The sequence below is a fragment of the Leuresthes tenuis genome, unplaced genomic scaffold, assembly GCF_036924035.1.
Source record: "Leuresthes tenuis unplaced genomic scaffold, fLeuTen1.0.hap1 SCAF_7, whole genome shotgun sequence".
In the NCBI taxonomy this organism is placed as follows: Eukaryota; Metazoa; Chordata; class Actinopteri; order Atheriniformes; family Atherinopsidae; genus Leuresthes; species Leuresthes tenuis.
This window is the reverse complement of record NW_027325361.1, coordinates 6,000,643-6,019,653: the sequence shown is the minus strand read 5'-3', so window position 1 is coordinate 6,019,653 and position 19,011 is coordinate 6,000,643. Positions and strand designations below refer to the sequence as shown.

The following is a 19,011-nucleotide window of genomic DNA, read 5'->3' as shown; positions in this document are numbered from 1 at the left end:
ATTACATTTACTTCACTTTTTAATCATCTTCATACAATATGAATTCTTTTTTTTAATTAAATGCACATTGTATCCTTTCATAAAGTGAGGTCATTATTTTTGTTACTCAGGGACCAAGAAGTAAAGCACTCATTTATATTCTGCATAGACAACACTTAACATTCTATGTAAACAGCTACAGTCTGCGTGCATAATAGCTGAAAAATAAACTGCCAATAAGCACTTTGGTAGAGGTACCGTGTGCACACAGTTTAATGGACCTTTAACAGTCCAAGTCAAAACTTGATCTGTATGAATCTGCTGACTTTCAGATTCTGGACAAAGTCAACATTTCAGTTTGTTAAAAGAATAAATAGGATCTTTTAAAAGTTAAGATTAAAACAATGACAATGAGATTAAAACTGGGGAGACGTTATTTTTACTGTCAAAAGAAAGAGGAAACTACGCAGTGGTGTTTCATGCTTTTATTAACCCATTTTTTTGCGAGTTTTTCCTTTTTAATTGGATGCTGTCAATTAATGCGAGTTCTCTGCAATTCTGCTTTTGATACACAAAAAGCAACATTCTCAGTTGGCTTCTCCTCTATTAGGGGAGAGCATTGTCTAATAGCCTAGATTCTAGACAATGATGTATTTAGAGCAAAAACGTTTAAGTCATTAGAGAGACCAGAAAAAAATGTGTGAATTCTATAGTTATAATTATGTTTGCACTGATTATGGCTGACTGATCTTCACCTGAATTACACATTTTAGCAAACACAATTGGATTAAACTAATATAACATAATTCACAGTATAGGTTAAAAAAAAAAACTCCATTACTTTATTTAACTTTATTGTTCCATTTAAAGAGATGAAAAGTAAGGTGTGGATTGTAGAAATTCCCCAGCCTATATAAAGTGGGTTGGTTGGAGAAAATTATGCCCTTATCGTATCAGACTGGTTAGCGTGCAATCGATCACTCCCGCTTTCACAAGACCTTAGAAGATGGAAGTTAGAAAAACGCTCCCAAAAGAATTCTTGAAGACTTATGTTGTTTTGTTTTGTTTTTAAATCCACAAAACAATTAGGTCTGGAAATGCTTAGATGTGTTGGCTTGTTTCACTTTGATTGAAATGTTCCTCTGACTCAGTTCAGAGTAACAGTCTCCAAATACAAATGCCACACTTGCAATCAATTCCAGACCATTTACCACCTGAATTGGTAAAGAAATAACGGAAACAGCCCACTCCTGTCCATGAAATAGTTGAGTCAGTTGTCCAGTTATATTTGAGCTCATGAAAAAAAGAGCTGTAATCCCTAAATCTTTCCTCCAATTTGTGTATGGATGCCTTTAATTCAAACTGAGAGTCTGCACAATATCATTAAAAAACCACAACAAAAGGTGAAAAATTATTTCTAAACCTCATTGTAAAACAAATTTCAGCAAAGATTAAACAAAGGTCAACTGTGTTTTGAGCAAAAATGCCTCTTCACAGCCACATTAAACCTTACCCCAACTGTTAAACATGGTGGAAGAAGCATCAGGATAGGCTGCTTTGCTATCTCAGAAAACTCAAATGAGAAAGTTGTTTGAGACCACAATGTGAAGTTTTGGAACGGCTGGGTGATTGAACAATTTAATTATCCAAAACCTACAAATAAATCAACCTGGGAATGGCTGAATAATAAGAACATGTATCAAATCAGAAGCTCTTTTCGAATATTGGAGCAAAAAATGTCCTCATTAACCAGTCGCTGTTCCTCTTTGGCACTTATACATACCACACAGAGGAGGATTAGCCCAGCATCAGCGTGTGCTTACATATATCAAGCCGGTGTTGCGGAATCAGCTGAAAGATTACAGCTTTGTCGATTGGAACGGCAAACTCCGCAAAACTCCGCAAAGCCAGCTGGACCTTACACACAAGTGTTTATTTGTTAAGGAAAACTGAAGGTGTGATTAAGATTGATATGTTGGAAAAAACGTGGAATGAGCACCTCCTCCCCCCTTTACAAGGTTTATTGGCTTATTTGTAGACTCTTTTTCGTATTGACTTTAATGTTTGAACCTTTCCAGACTACACTTCTTCACAAGTTGTAAACTTCCTCGTATATAACATTTTATGGTTAATAGCTTCCTTTGAGTATTACAGAGGGCTCACTCCATGCTGTTAAATATCCCATAGGCAGTTTTGAGAACATGGCCAGAGGGCCATTCCTGCCTATGGAGCCTCACATGCAGCAAGTCCTGTCAACCAAGCTGCAAGTGACATGGACAGAAATACAAAAAGAAAGATTGTGTTAAAGAAGACCTGTCATGACTGTGTGTGGATGTGCCTGCAATTGTAAATGTCGGACTGCTTGTGTTTGCCTTGAGAAAAGCAATTCAGAGGGATCTGATGGAAGGCGACTCAAAATCAATAGTCTTCATGTTTGCGTCCCCAGGCTCACTGTCACTCACCCGCCCAGAGACTGAAGTGATTGATCCATCTCAGCTTTAATCTGTCCTCAACAGCTTCACCTGGCTCGTTCCCAAGGCCACGCACTCCATGTAAACCGAATGAGCCAAAACTCTCAGTACTGGGACGGCTGGCAGGGGTTTATATTACCAATTGTCTCTCCCGTCCCAGTACTGCCATAGCTGTTGACTGACCATACACAGGGGACTTCCCTTTTCTACACTTACTTATTCAGGCTTTTCCTTTTCTGTTCTTTCCTCTCAGGTCCAACAATATGTCCTCTTCTTGCGGCCTGTCCAGCGATCACTTCCTGCTATTTATCCACAGTACCCTGTTTCATGCCAATTATTTCCTAATTAGACCTTTTCCTGTCCTGTCCTAGCTCTACTCTTACCTGTAATATCCTTTTTTCTTATCTGTCTCTTTTATAGATTATTCTACACAGTCTTGTTCTACTTGTTCCTTTCTTGCCATATCCTTTTCTGTCCAGGTAAGTCCAGCTTTATCTTGTCATGTCTTCATCTTTTCCATCCCACCCATGTTCTGCCCTGATATTCCCTGTTCTATTTTGTCCTATCTTGCCCAGCTTCATCGTCTCATGTCACATCCTTTCCAGTCCATCCCTTGATTGTCCCATCCAATCATAACTGTCCCTGTTTTTTCCTGTAATGTCTTGTTCTTAGAGTGAGTTGTCCAGTTTTTAAAAGCCATGTATGCCTTATCCTTGTCTGTCCTGCGTGTGTACTCTTACTAAATCTGTGGAATAAGAACTGGTATGGAATATTTTACCCGTTTGCAATAAGAAATAAGAAAAGAAAAGCGAGGCTCCAAACTTCCAAAAAAAAATCTAATGACGGAAAAAAATGTGAGTGCGGGTTGTAATGCAGGAGTTTCTTCTTCTAAACAGCACGTTCTTACAGATTTGTCAGCCCGAATAATGTGTGGAATTTAGTGGCCAAATTCTTGCATGTGAGGAGGAATCATTAACCTCTGACTCTTGCATGTTTCCTCTGCTACACTCTGTCCATTTATGTTCCATACGGATATTTTCTGTCCAACATTTTGATGTTTTTTTGGCTTGACATTTAGATGTATAATTCTGCTGTGGTGTCTTGTGTAAACAGTACAATCTAATGCGCATCCTATGGGATCCTCAGTGGGATAGAGGATGATGTTCACATTAAAGTACTGCCTGTGAACATAAACTGAAAGCTGCCCAGGCAAACAGGCCTGAAAACTCCCTCAGGGCGACTGAGCTCCGTCAGTCGGTAAATCGGTAAATTATCCTAGATGTCATTTAATCAATATGAACAGGCAGCAGCTGTCCCACATCATCGTCTCCCCTGGGGGTCATAGTCAAGGTGGAGCATAAAAAACACATGTGAGTGTGTAAATATGTGTGTGTGTAGCATTTCATGTTGGATCTGATCCATTCCTCATAGGTCTTTATCTTGAAAACCGGCTAACTGAGTCGCATCTTCTTGTTGAATTGTTGTGTTCTAGTAAAAACAAGTGCACCTTCCGTATTGAAATAGCTCAAATCAATTAACCAAGAAATATTACTTTAAAAAAGTAAATTGGTGACTGACATAAATTAATTAAATTATATGCATTCCAAATAGAATAAACAATGATCAAATCAATCAATTTGCTCACCTACTCAAAAATTTGTTCTGTTCTGTTTTATATCACTATAAATCTAATAATTTGTGTTTTTATATTATTTACTGGATGAACAAGAAAAATCTATCAGGTGCGTTGGCTCTGTGAAAGTGTGATATTCTTTTCTTCTTTTTTTTTTTGGACATTTTTACAACTAAACAGTAAACTGCACAAAACCTGACAGACTGATATCAGACAGAGCATGTTGTTGTTGAAAATAAGATTACAATCAATAACAGCTTGCCAACGACAATTCCTAAATCTTAGATATAAGAAGCAGCATGAAACACCTAAATAAAGGGAGACATACTGTCTTAAATTAAATCAAATACATATTTTCTCTTTCCAGTCATAAAAACTTCCCTAAACCATCTGATATCTGCACAGAAATTATTGTTAAATTGGACTGATGACAAAAGGCAGAGACAGGAAATATCTCAGGGTTTTATACTCTAAGGGGGTCTTCCTCTCCTTTCCTCCAGTCCTTTCCTCTCTATCCTCTTCCCTCCTTTCCTTTTCTAACGTGAGACAGTGAAATCTCATCCAGCCACTCTGCCTGCCCTTATAGCCAGCAGGGAGGGACATGTCATTTCACTTGTGTGAGTGTGTATGTGTGTCCCTTACTGCGCAACACACAATGACGAGAGCAAAGGGGGGAGGCGGGTGGAGGGGGGTGACAGGGCTCTGATCTCTCAGATAGGAAGATAGCCACCTGATTCAAATGGCTCGCTTGTTCCCGGCAGTTACTTGATCGGCGTGTGAACTGACTCCTCTCTTATTTACAATCAAATGCTGCTGCAGTGACCTGCCCAACCCAACCCAGGCCAGACCGCTCTCTCTGTCTGCCCTATATTTACCATGTGTCTCTCTCTACCTCCTTTCCACACACATACGCACACGCACGCAGGTGTACTCAGGAAAGCTGTGATGGAAACTTCCAGCCATGAGGCTAGTTGTAATGATCATGCAGTCTTTTGAAAAATTAACACAAAGATCAAGCATTAGTGAATACCTTTTTAGCTACTGTCTATCTACATATGCCACACATTAGAGATTAAATGTAGAGCCAGTTTAAGGACAAGGTAATGAAAGAAGAGTTAAAGCAATTAAAATGATAATACATGTATGTAGACAGTATTTAAAGCACAATCAAAGTTAATCCAAAACATCTGTGTTAAGTTCAAACCTCAATAGGTTTCATGGTTTGTCTGAAGAGAAAAGACTTCAGGTGAAAACATGTCATATTGATTTCTGACAAATGTCTTTCTCCTACATAATCCAGACACAAGAAAGAACTTGTACGCAGGTTACATTTTTGCAAACCACAGAAAAGTCTAGCCTCAACGTTTCTGAGCTAAAACTGCCTGATTTCACCCCTGCCTCCTCAACAGACGCTTTGTAAGCAATCAGCAGGGTCATAGAACGCTGCTCAGAAAGCCAAATGATGGTTTGACACTAATCCAAAGCAATATTTGATACTTAAACAAACCAAAACACAACAGTCAAATAACATATGTATACTAAAACATGTATACTATATATATATATATATATGGTTGTTTTTCAGTTATTTACTGTCACATGTATGTAAATGTCCATCTTGCTCCTATTTGATAGATAATGCTATAAAGACCAGTCTAATCTAATCTAATTGGTGACTTGTTGAGTATTAGGATAAGAGAACACATTGCACATGTTTACCCTGTCCACAAAAAGGATTTAATACCTCTACGGTTTGAAGGGCAAAACAAATTTTAAAAAAAATACTAATTCTAAAAATGGCCCATATTGTACAACAGTTCATTCACAACTTGCAGTAACTAACAAGCACCCATCTCAAAATGTGCCTCAGAGTTGGAGAGAAACGGCTTCAGTCCACTGCATCTGCCTGCCTGTATGTCTGTCTGTAACTGTCCTGTCTGATTATCTCTCCCAGTTGGCCCCGAGGGGACACCCACACTGAAAGAGGCCACTCTTCCATTCAACAACAGCTTCTGTCAGAGAGACAGAGAGAAAGGGAAAGACTGAGACCTCAGAGTCACCAGCTCCAGAATAGCCTGATAGTGACTGATGCAATCAATCGAAATCTACACTGCAGTCAACACGATCGACTGGGAACGAGATTTTACACTTAATGAAAGAAAAAAGCTCTTCGTACAGAGATGGACAAAATCAGACATTTAAGAGTGAAGAGTCCAGAAACTTGACTTCTCTTGAAATTACAAATTTAATGTTGAGCAACGTAAAAAAATAAGATTTGAACCTATTCAGTCTTGTTTTTTCTAAGAACTACAAATAGCAGTAGGTGAGATTATCAGCACAGCATTTCACTTCATGTGCAATGCAACAGTTTGGCAAAGAAAAAAAAGAGTGAACGAGTCAAAACAAACAAATATAAAGATATGAGTAACTCACTCACAGATTTGGCATGTAAAATATAACATAATCTGCAATATGACAAAATGTCTAATGACATTAAAGCGTTGATTGTGATACAATTATGACATAATTTACTAAGATTAATGATGACAGTAAATGGATTTAAAAATTATTAATAAAAGCAGGGATTCCATCTATATAACAGGACACTATTGCTGGTGTTATTGCCATCAGTAAGAGTAGATAAACACGATCTTATGAGAGGGTTCAGTAATATCTTATCCACTTGTTTTTTTTAACAATAGTTCATTAGAAGGGGGAAGAAATCCCCTAGTTTAGTGGGTTTCTCTAGTTTATTCAAGAATTCACCCTAAATGCATATCGTTTAGAGTTATTTATGATCCCTAGTGCAAAAACAAAATGTAAAACATACAAAGTGCAAAATGTATGACTGGTACACTGTAAGAAAACCAGCTGAGGATAATGTGCTAGATGAATAATTCACTACTGAAAGAGATATGTCATTTCCACATACAGAAATGTAATCTGGGGTTTAGGTGTGTCTGTGTGTCAACATGTATAACAGCACGGCATCTGTGCAATGAAGGGTCAATACACCAGCGAATATACGTGTTAGGCCTGTGACACAACATGTGGTAAGTGGCATTTAGAGGATTATTCAGCCACTGGGCAAAGATACTTTTATTTGATGTGTTGATTCTTGAAGAAAAGAGAGAATAAGTGGATGGAAGAGAAAGCCCAAGTGTCTAGAAGATAATACATGTATGTGCAGCCTGTGTGTGTGTGTGTGTGTGTGTGTCTGTGAAATAGTGGGGGCTGTCATTTTGATGTCAGTATCTCTGTAACATGCTGTAATGTAAGCCTACCCTTAAAAACATGTTACCGTCAGGTTCTGTAGGTCTACTTAAAACACATACACACACATACCAGCCAGGCTTTGACAGGTGGAAATGTAATCTCCTCTGAAACACCAACTAATCTCATTTGTTTAAAGGTACTGACTGCTTTGGTAGTCTAAAGAGAATGTTTGTTAAAGGTTGTATGATTTAATTAGGCTTCTGAATGTGCACATATAACCATGGTATGGTTAAAAAAAAGCACATCAGCTGTTGAACTTTCATAGGTTTTGTAAAAGTTATTCAGTTTAGAGGAGCCACGTGATGGAACATCAGGAAGCTGTTAACATTTTTCTGTAATACTGCGCACTAAAATGAGCTGTGGTGCTGGGGATTTAGACCTGCATATCAGGGGCTCTTTAACAACTTGAAAACTTAAGGTTGTTCTTAAGATTATTTATCACTTTGAAATCACAAGATTAATTTTGAAATCATTGTGATCAAAGTCAGATTTAACAAAATCCCACACTTAAATTTGGCTTCGAAGATTTGGAGTAAAATAAATTTTGTCAGGTAATCAAATTCTAATTCATTGTAATCTATATCAAAATATACTATACATGAATAGAAAGATATTAGCAAGACACATTCACACACGCATTCTGTTTCTCCAGCGTCCATTCAGAGGCCTCGCGCATATCCCTGGGGGCTGAAAAGGCACGCGGGATTTGAAGTCCTCCTCTTCAAGTGCCTCACATCATTTCTTAAGTTTGTATCTTATAATAATAATACACGCAGCACTGGTGAGAAAACGCACCTGGTGCATTAACATCATACTGTGATACATATGGGCAACATGGGGGACTGCTGGGACAACTCATCTAAAAGCTAAGACGGTTCTTTTATTTTCTTGGCATTTCTGTTGACGCCGCCTTTTCTCTTTAATTAGTTTCTATTGTTTACTTGCTGGTTTTTTTTGTTTGTTTTTTTTAGCAACAGTGAATATCAATTTGATGAAAACGCTGAAAGCCACACCTTTTGAGCTTGCATTTCTGAATATGTCATATTCTAAAAGAGGACACCCCGCCTCCCCCCTGCCCGTTTAATGTGCGAGCGGAGTTGTTGGTCAACAGTTGGGTCGGGGGGCCAGGCAGAAGGAGGGAGGCCGGGAACAATGGACTGTGCTGTTGTATGCTAGAGTCGGTGGAGGGAGAGAGTCAGGCTGATGACAGAGTGAAAGAGGTTAGTGTCTATGCTGGGAAATGAGACCAGAGCGGCGGGGGGGCGGGGGGGTTCCTGTGCCTGTTGGCTTGTTAATGATGATTCAGTCCCATCAGCTCAACAGCCTTCTCTATCAAAGAATCTCCAAATGCCGACGAACTACCTCCAGCACAGCGATGCCACCAGACAACTGATTTGTGAAAGTAAAATCGGTTTCCTAACAACGATGTTAGAAGATGTCGTTGGATCATTTCTTTGCTCTGACACGAAGTATTGCTGAAGTCTGCCCCATGTTGCAGAAAAATATCACTTATTCTCAATCCTACATTGCATTTATAAAATCATTGATTTTTTTTTTTGGTTTCTTAACAGCAAAGAAACGAAAACGTGTCTGACATAGCTATATTATTATAAACGATCGTTTTATTTCACAGTGAAGGAACGAAAATCCATTCTCTTGACAAATCAGACATGGGCGCAGGCTTTGTCCTCTTTGCAAAGTTGTTGGTAATGTAACAAACACCGTTCATCTAAAGACGCAAATTCCACAAGCAGAGAAATTGAGAGCTCGGTTTCAAAATCATCCTGATTCAATGAAAGTTGTGCCCGGATGAGCTGAGACGCCTCTGCCAACTTGATCGAAATCAACGCATGTATGTTTAAAAGAAGAGAAGCCAGTAACTGCGGCCCTTTTTATTTCTCTACAACACATCCCAACCGTCCACTTTTCCCGTCCTCTCCCCAGATGGCCCTGCATGGGTGGCAGTCAGCCTGCAAACCCGATGATACTCCAGAGCAGCAACCCGCGGCGGCAGATCGTTTGTCCTGACTCAAGTCTAAAGATCATCACTTTATACGATCACTTCTCGGTATAGGCTGAATTACGTTATTGAATTTTCTTTTAACATACTTAACATTCTGTGATTTACAATTCCATTCATTTATCCTATATTTTCAGGGTTTGCAAGAATCAAGAAGTTAATGAAATAATTTAAGATGATTGTACAGACTGTATCACCCTAACACCTTTGTCCCTCACAACAAGCTCCAAATTTCCGGGCAACAAAAGACCAGCAGACCATTCAACACTTTCACTTCTAGCTGCAAGACAGAGCGAAGCCGCAAAGTCACCTGTTGCTTCAAGTTGTCTGCTGGAGCTTACAAGACGAATATATCCCACTTCAAAGCACATGATTAAATAATAATATTTAAAAGCCAGTCTTCTCTCATTGCTCTGTTTTATTTTCCACATTATCTCTATTTTTCAGTGACAATATAGCTCTTGAGGTAAACTCCTGACTTGTATCTGCATTGTCCTCTTCCCCACAGCAGCCACAGACTCAGCAGCCAGCACAGCCAGCCAAGCGTTTGACGTTATTAAATAATAAAGAGATGCTGAACTGGCTTCATTGTTGTGAAAGAAAAAAGGCCAATTAGCGTGCCGTTATACTATCATTATGGCTGTATTAACTTGAATTTGTTATAAGACAATGTGCACACTGACACTTGGGTTTTGTTGACTATAGGGGGAACTTATTTGCATGCTTAAATCAATTAATGTAGCTATCACAAAACGAAATGGCCGGGAGTCTCGGTCATTCAGTGGCGACGACATGAAATACAAATAGAAAAAGATACAAAGGGGGAATGGTGTGATGTGAAACTGAATCATGCTATATAATATAGGCAGGCTAAAAGTTATGTCACTTTAGTTGTAAAGAAAAAATCATTTTACTCAAAGTATGTAATGTTACCATGTTCGCGCTCAGACCAGTGCATAGCACACCAGGCCTTATACTGTTGTTTGCCCCCTCTACTCATTAAAAGGGTCCTTTCATCCCATTCATTTCTTTACCTCTTACTTCGGGCCTATATAAGGTAATATCTCCAAAACAGACACCACCTTAATCAATAACTTGATTAGAACGAGAGGATTCAAATCAAACCTGAGGAACTTGACTTGACTTTCAGGACATCCAAGGGCCCCGTTTGCCCTAAACAAAAGGTTAAAAGGTTTCTGGTGGGGATCAAAATTGGAAACGAGATCAACAAAGTACCTAAAAATGTGATATTTCACGCAGTCACATGTAAGAAACACGAGTTTTGAAACAGTCAACTGGAGCAATTATCAGGCATGGCACATGATGGGCAGCTGGTGATGGCTGCCACAATGCGCTCAGAAAAGAAAGAAAGAAAGAAAGGATAAGTGACACTCAACTGATATGTTAAGTAAAAGTTTAGAAACAATTCAGTAAAAAAATGTGGGCTGCACAATCGTGTAGGCAGGGTGGGCTGATTGCAAGTGCTGCCTAAGTATATCATTATAGCCTATTATGCAGTGAGTTTTAGACGGATTTTCTTTTCTTATTAGTGAAGTAGCATTCACCTAAATGCTCTTATGGAGCCCAATTAAAAATGTAAAACTTAATAAACTGCACATATGTACTGATGCAACTTTCCCTGAGTCCAGATGTAAGCTACAGTTACAGTAAAATCAGACAAAAATTGTTGTTTCTTCTTCACGAGTCATGATCCGCTGCAAACTGCGCATTCCTTTAATGATGGCGCTCTATAAAGCTGTCAGCATCAATGAGCAGAAATGATAAACGGAGCTTGAGCCGCTGGTGACGTGAAGGGGGAGGAAAGAGGGGACAAAGTAGGAGAGGAAGATGAGGAAGGAGGTGGGGGTGTCGCAGAGGCCTCGAGCCTCTGAGAATGCAGGCCGAGCAGAGAGCAGCGCGAGGCTGATGGCATGCTGGTCTGTGTCAGTGTGTGGTCCTATTCAATGGAAGTAAGGTGTGTGTGTGTGTGTGTGTATGTGCGTGTCAGTTGAGAGAGAGAGAGAGCGAGAACCCACTCCACACGCACGCACGCGCACACACCACCCGCTTCCCTTCCCTGCACCTGCGCTAGATCAGCAGGCTACTGGCTGCCATTCAGTCCCTCTACGCTCCAAACTCTCGGTCTCTCGCTCTCTCTCTCACACACACACGCAGCTGAAACACACGCAGCTGAAACACACGGCAGCTCTCTGCTCTGACAGTTTTGCTATTCATCCGTTCTGTGATGAACGCAGGGATGTCAGACAGCCTGAAAAAACAGGGCTGTAGAATAACGAACAAAAGAAAACACAAGTAATGTGTGTTTGATTATTTTTTAGAAGTTTTCAGTTTGATTTAGTTAGCGCTATCCAGATGCACTTTAGAGAGTCCGACTTCAACAACAATCCACATGGTGGGACACAAAAACCTGTAGTTAAATATAGTTTTTGGCCCAAAGATGCGTTTCTTTAATCAGATCTATTTAAATAGGATACCAAACATTTCTCTGATCTTGTTGATATATTGATATAGCTAATCTATTTTCAGAGAGCGAAAAGGATTTTAATGATAATGGCGTGAAAGGCATGCAGGTCTATAAGACACCGGAGTTTCTGCTGGGTAAGGAACACACATCACTGAAGACTAGTGGACCGTTTCATGTGTAGGTGACGTCATGCCCCTCCTCCTTATCGTCCGCAACGTGGTGAAAAAGGAAAGTGGCTCTCGTGGGATTACAGGGCAGCTTGTATTGTTTGCGTGTGTGCACGCGCGCGTGTGTAGGGGGGGGTCATTTGACCTAATTTTAAAAATCTTTTAATCTCAACAGCAAACACAGAGCATATAGGATTTGGAAAAGAGCCAGTGGCCTATAAACAATACACCGATACATCCATAGTTCTCACTGTCCAGCCTTTTATAATTAGATCTTCATTTCTACTCATTCTATCCGTTTTTTTGAGCAGGCTTCGTGGCTTGTTTCTTGTTTTAAATGCTTCATCACCGTCAATACCAAACACTATCCTTCAGTAAAATGAATTTTAAGCTTTATTCTAAGAGATAACCTGCGTTTTGTTGCCTGTAGAGAAGAAAACGCGCGCCTTCATAATGAAACAGGACTATGTTGTTACAAAGGCACACTACACGCCGGGTTATCATAGATAACATCTGGAAGCTTTTTTTCCTTCTTTTTATCCGGGGGCTAAAGAAGAGAAAAGGGGCAGAAAAAAAATGGAAAAAAAACTGTGGCGCGCGCTTACCACCTGTTGCAAGCTAAATATCCTCGAGCTGCGACCGCCAGACTCTGCACGCGAGGAACAGAAGGGTAGATGGGTGGATGGACGGGTGAACGGGTGAATGGGTAAATGGGTGGATGGATGAAAGGATGGAGGGAAAAACACCTTGACCGGGCCTCCCAGCTTTCACACAAACTCGGCTGTAAACGAAACTCGGTTGAAACTCTGTTTCCAACTTTTTCTTTAGGTTGATAAATAAAGTTGAAATATCTGACGCTTGATGAGCCAAGATCTTAATTCAGTGAGAGTCACTCAAAGTGTCACGGTAGATTCTGTCCACGTCTCCCACATTAACACCTGAGCTGTAACCTTTTAGACACTTGATTCCTTGTATCACCTGTATCATCTCAGTGCTGCCCGCGCAGCGCCTTTATTTAATGTTTGAACAGTAGCGCCACTGAGTTTAAAGCGCCCCAGAGATTAAATCAGATTTTGGAAAGCAAAGGGGCTAAATTCAGGCTAATATTTCATTTTGATAGTGAGTGTTTATGTTATAGTTTGTGACTGTTTGTGCCCACTCACTCGGAAAAGAGCTAATTCATAGAAGGGTTATTATCATTAATATCATTATTATTATATTTTTCAATTTTTTTAATTGATTTAAATAATATTTGATAGATTTAAACCGTATAAACTTGGGTTATGGCTTATAAATCATCAACTTCAAATAAAAAATATAAATGAAACATGCTGAGAAACTGCATCCTTAAAACTAAGTGTTCAAACACTTTGGCATAGGGTTTGTTTTCAGTTTTAAAAGCTTGCGTTAACATGAACTCTTCAGGCGTTTCCAACAGGTCTTATGATAAGCCTCAGAAAATAGAGGTTGATCATCAAATATATCAAGTAGTACTCTCCGTTCAAAAGGCTTTTTCATTACATCAAAGGTGCTACGCTCAGCCGGGAAAAATAATCATTTCGCAGGGCCTCCGGGCCTGCAGGGGCCCGGCGTTCATGGAAATAGAAAGAGGGAATTTAACGCGTCTGCTCCGACCTTTTAGAAACAAATTGTTTATCACCACCGTTCTCGGCTATTACAAGCAATTCGGCTGCTGGGATCAATAATTAATGGGGAAACCAACGATCCCTTGACCTCTTGAAGGTCCGCCTGAGAAAGAGAGGGGGGGGGGGGGGGGGGGGGTAGAGACGGAAAAGGACAAGTGGACGGATAAATACCGAGGGGCCTCTTCAAATATTCATCTGCCGCTCCCCCGGGACCAAGCCTGCAAAATACAACGGCCCTAATCTACCTCGCTGCACACAGACGCGCGCGCGCACACACACACTCCCTCCAGATTTAAAACCGTTAGTTAAATTCAGGGCGAGCTGTTAGCTCATCATAAGGATTATTATTATGAGAGGGGGAAATCAGCCTGCTTGGCAGAAAGATGCATGGGAAGATTTTTTTGGAACGGTTCTGTGTTTTTATTAAAGGCAGGGGGTGGTGCTGGTGCGCAGCGACAGTCACCGGAGAGCTTGAACCATGAGAAGCGGGGTTAACGGGAAACAGCAGGGCCCGTTTGATTAAACATTAAATTAAAATGGCCACACTCGAGAATCTGTGTGGAGTTATTACAGCACAGAGGGAAAAAAAGCTTCCACGCTGTTTCCTTTCAAGTGGGCTCACCTTCAATTTACAGCTAATTGGACATTTTAGCCTATTAAGACAACTCTGGGAAAAGCAGAGAGAGATTTCAAAATGAGCCCACGTTATAAGATACAACCAGACAGCACAAGACAATGGTACAGCATAAAACAAAGCTCGAGCTCAAAGTTTAGGCTGCTGTAAGTGTAAACATTAGGAAATGCTGTTGCATGGTGTCACTGCAAAAATACAATCTCTCGTGAGATTACAGAACTGTGAAATAATAACTGATTGTTGCCTGCCCAGAGGCAGGCGCCGTCAGACCGCTCCATTAGTCCTATGTCCCATTCAAAAGAAGGCCAAAAAGAAAAATACAAATACAAAAAAGTCTAAAATACATCTTTGATTAAGAAAACAAATCATTTCAAGATGTAAGTTTGGCCTTAATGACAAAACTAATTAACTATAGAAGAGGAGAAATGACAGGCTATACCTGGGGATGTTGGTGAAAAAATCTTCCCCCTTTTTTAGGAAACTTGGGCTTGATGGGGCCATCCGCAGACACTAGAAAATATAGAAACGTGGTTAACCACGACACACAAGCTCAGTGAGTTGCTCAATGGTGTTTGAAGCAGGCAAGTCGCCCTAAAAAAATGTCATTCTTGTAAGCTTGAGTCTGATACTTTATATTTATAAAGGTTAACTCAGATTTACAGTCAGGAATTAACATGAGAGGAAAAACAGAAAAAGTCAGCATGTGATGGCTGCCTACATATAAAAGAGTGAGAGAAACAAAAATCAAAACTCATACAATGTCAAGTATCCAAATTTCCAAAATTTATTCATTTCAAACTGCATATTGAAAAAAAAATATATACTCAGCTGAAATTAACTGTTATAAGGATGGTATTAGTGTCGGTATATATACATGGAGTGGTTGGCTTCTGCGTACAGGCCACAATTTTCAAAATACAACTACGGGAATGAAATTTGAAATAAAAACTTAAAATATCACAGTAAATATACAGAAATTGTACAAATCAATTAGAAAATAAAGAGCACAAGCGTCATACCTCAAACAGATGAAAAGTGGGAGACGGAAATATAAATTAACAACCTATATTTTAAGAAAAAGTGTCTCACTTTTAAAAAAAAATAATGTTTAGTAATGTTGAGCTTAAATGAAAAAAACAGTGTTACCTGTGTCTTATGTCCCTTTTCATTCCAATGTTTGCAGTAATTAAGGAGCATAACTGATCGCTCCCATGATTCCAGTACTGCCATTTTTCACTTTTAATATTTTCTGCAGTACTGGCGTTGTTTTGTAAAACAAAAAAAGCAACCTCTTGCAGTTTAACAAACAATTTAATCTGATTGTAATGTTTCTTTGATAAATACTGTACAAAAGGTGATTGCAATAATAAAACATTTGATTGCGACTCCCACTTTCTAGTCTTCCAAACTTCGTCCACCAGTGAAGAGGGGGTCTCCTACCGTTCCTCTACAGCTTCCTTAGAATAAAATGAAAGAAAAAGAAAAGAGTCGTGTGTCCTTTTTTTCCTCGAGACTTCTATACAACTTTTCCCACCCCGAAATTTTTCTGTACAAAAATAGTCCAACGTTAAGTAGTCCACAGTTTCTCTTATAAAAGTTCTTTTTTTTTCTTTTCTCTCTGTTTTGTGTCTCTTACATGTGTGTTAATGGCAGCGTGCCGTTGATCGTCGTCCCGGGCACGGTGCTCTGGTAGTGCCCGGACATGTGTAGCCTGGTCTGGGCTGTCTGCTCACTAACCTCCGCCCCTGGCAGGTACATGCTGATCATGTCCCTCAGATCTCCGCTTTGGCAGCCCGGGGCGGCCCGGTGGGACGATGAGGTGACGACGGGAGGGCTGGAGCTGCTGGACTCGGACTTCACCACCGAGGAGGGCCCCATGGAGCCCAGGGCGGTCATACCCGGTGTGGTTTGCTGGGAATAGGACATGGAGTATGTCGGGGAGCCGTTCATGTAGCTCTGGGAGCTGGTCATGGAGTTGTACTGCAGAGCGCTCATGTCGTAGCGGTGCATGGACTGCATCTGGCTCGGGTTGTGCGCGTTCAGGCCCGGATGCTGATAGCTCAGCTGGTCCTGCATCATTCCGTAGCCCCCGTTGGTCCAGCCGTTCATGTGTGCCGCATAGCTGTCCATCCTCTGGTTCACCCCACCGCCCAGTCCGGCCCCTACGCCAACACCGACCCCAGAGCCCATTCCGTTTCCTCCCGGAGCCAGCAGACCTCCGGGCAAGGTGTACTTGTCCTTCTTCATGAGGGTCTTGGTTTTCCGTCGGGGCCGGTATTTGTAATCCGGATGCTCCTTCATGTGTAGGGCCCTCAGCCGCTTTGCTTCGTCGATGAAAGGTCTTTTCTCGCTCTCCGACAGAAGTTTCCACTCAGCGCCCAACCTCTTGCTTATCTCCGAGTTGTGCATTTTGGGATTTTCTTGCGCCATCTTCCTCCTCTGGCCTCGGGACCACACCATGAACGCGTTCATGGGTCTCTTGACCCGTTCCGGACTATTTTTCTGGTTGGGGCCGTTGCCGGACGTGTTGGTGTTGCCCGTGCCCCCAGTGTTGGTCTGGGGAGCAGGGGGCTTCAGTTCAGTTTCCATCATGTTATACATCTTGGGAAAGCTTTTAGTTGGAGCTCCAGAGCAGACGAAAAGAAAAAAACGGAGACAAACTCCACAAGCCCGAGACAGAAGAGTGAGGAGCTCAAGACTGCTGCTAAAAGTTACCTGTCGATTTTCTCTGCAACTTTTCTCTGGACAAAAACAAGCATCAAGCCGCGTCTTCACACACTCTCCCTCTCTCTCTTCCTCTCACCGAGTGTGTCAGACTATGTGTGTGAGTGTGTGTGACAGAGAGCCTTTTCCCAATAGGTCCCTGCTATGTTGTGTCCACAAAACTTCTCCCGTCTCGTCTCCGAAAAAGCATCAACAAACTGTACTTTTTCGCCTCTGTCCGCCTGAGCCTTGACAACTCCAGATACTTTTTGAACAAGTTAATAGACAACCATTCATGTGACGGGGCTGTCAGCGAATAAATGGCTTCAACCTGGCCAATCAGAGAAGGCCTTCTCCACTGACACGCCAATGGGAGACCACAATTAGCATAAATGGGCGGGGTCTGCCTGCCCCGACACACACAGGCATACACTCACACTCAGGCTGCCCACATGAGCCAATACAAAGTACATATTTACTATTTCCAGGCATATGGATTTTTTTCTTGGACTATTTATATACAGTAGGACATTATTATTTTCCATCTTTATGAGGAGGAAGAATTCGATGCAGAGACTCATTGGATGTTTCGGTTAATTAGACGGTGTTTGTCTCGAAAACTTTAAACCCAATTAGGTAAAAAATTGTTTCCTGATGAGTAGAAAATGTGTCAAAATATCTAGATACCGGAGAAATTCTTACATCTTTTTTCTCTACTAAAAGTTAAAATCAAATAGCAAATACATTGACAAAGGGACACGTGCATATCATAAACTGAGAGCAAAAGTCATTAAAAAAATGGTAATGAAATTTCAACTGTTGACATTAATGGTGTGCCATCATCTGTTCTCCAAGGTGGAAACTACATTGTTCCGACATAAGTCACGGCCCGTGTCACTGCTGTTGTTCAAAATCAAAAAGTCACTAATTCCCCCACTTAGAGGCCCAATAACACTACAACACTTAAATAAACTTTGTTAGTTAACTCAAAGCATTGAATGGCCGTGCTGTGTGTGAATGTGTGCGTGAAAAAAAAAAAAGGGGGGGGGGGGTACGGCTGGTTTTTAGCGTTGAAAGGGGGAAAGGTAATCCAAGATGTTTCCCCCAGTCCTTTTGTTTAGTGAAGTTGAATGCCAACACACAGAAGGCAGACGGGCTCATCTCAGCACAAATAAGCGGTTTTTGTTTGGGATGTTGTCGCTACATCTGTCCGGACAAAGACCCGACTCCACTCTACTTCCACTGCCAGTGCTGCTGTTGTTGTTAGGGCTTTGTAGTGGGGTGGGACAGGCCCTACCGGGGACACGAGGGGAGGAGGAAAAAAAAGGTGAGGCCATATTTTAAGATAAAGTGTGTTCGTACAAAAGACGCAGCTCATTCATATAAACCCCAACAAGCGTGTCAGCCAATTAGTGTGAATGAAAAGCGGCCTCTACCTGCTTCACTCAGCTCTGGATCAAACCGACCAGGCTGCGATTATAGAGAAATAACTGGTATCACACACACTCATACTATAAAACTAAGTCATTCACTCATGCGGCTTAAATGGAAAAATGAATAAAGTTTTTAGAGGCTGGATGTGTTGGTGCCACTTGTTTATCGTTTTATCCTGAATCTCCATCGAAGACAAAACCGCGCTGCTGCGTGACACCAGTGCCGCCTACTGGAGAGAAGGTGAACTGCAAACGAATCCTAAAGAGGGTTCTCTCCTAGTACAGAGAAGTAGCGACGAATCACTCCTTTTAGGAGTTCAGGTCAACACATAAGAAATGCTGAAACGTAGTCAGATTGATATTTATCCCACAACAACATGTTAATTGGACAACTCTGCCATCACATCTGCTGCTTGTCTGGCTCTGCCAGTCAGACAGTCCCAATAATTAGAAATAGATCAAGTACACACACCTGAAATAATTTAATCTATATTCGTGTTTCCAGATTAAATCGTAATTGAAATTGAATAGATCAAGCCTTATTATTTTGTTTTAGTCATTTTA

At 40.9% G+C, this 19,011-nt stretch overlaps 1 protein-coding gene and 1 long non-coding RNA gene across 3 annotated transcripts in view; both read right to left on the bottom strand.

Moving 5' to 3' along the window:
* LOC140311592 (uncharacterized) overlaps positions 1-19,011 on the bottom strand; it is an 83,518-nt gene that overhangs the window by 25,695 nt on the left and 38,812 nt on the right. The window contains exon 4 of one of the 2 annotated variants that reach the window (XR_011916914.1): positions 14,751-14,821. The exons of the other annotated variant lie outside the window; for it this stretch is intronic. This is a non-coding gene — a long non-coding RNA (uncharacterized lncRNA). The remainder of the gene's footprint in view (positions 1-14,750; positions 14,822-19,011) is intronic. 2 annotated transcript variants of the gene reach the window in all.
* Positions 15,078-17,321, bottom strand: sox2 (SRY-box transcription factor 2). Its single transcript, XM_072388996.1, has 2 exons — positions 15,948-17,321; positions 15,078-15,768 (listed from the first exon to the last, which is right to left on the bottom strand). Exons 1-2 carry the CDS (start codon positions 16,910-16,912, stop codon positions 15,759-15,761), a joined length of 975 nt encoding a protein of 324 aa, XP_072245097.1. The 5' UTR covers positions 16,913-17,321; the 3' UTR covers positions 15,078-15,758.

Excerpts from the sequence above, each read along its gene's own strand:
- sox2 (XM_072388996.1), bottom strand. The coding sequence starts at position 16,912 with ATGTATAACATGATGGAAACTGAACTGAAGCCCCCTGCTCCCCAGACC.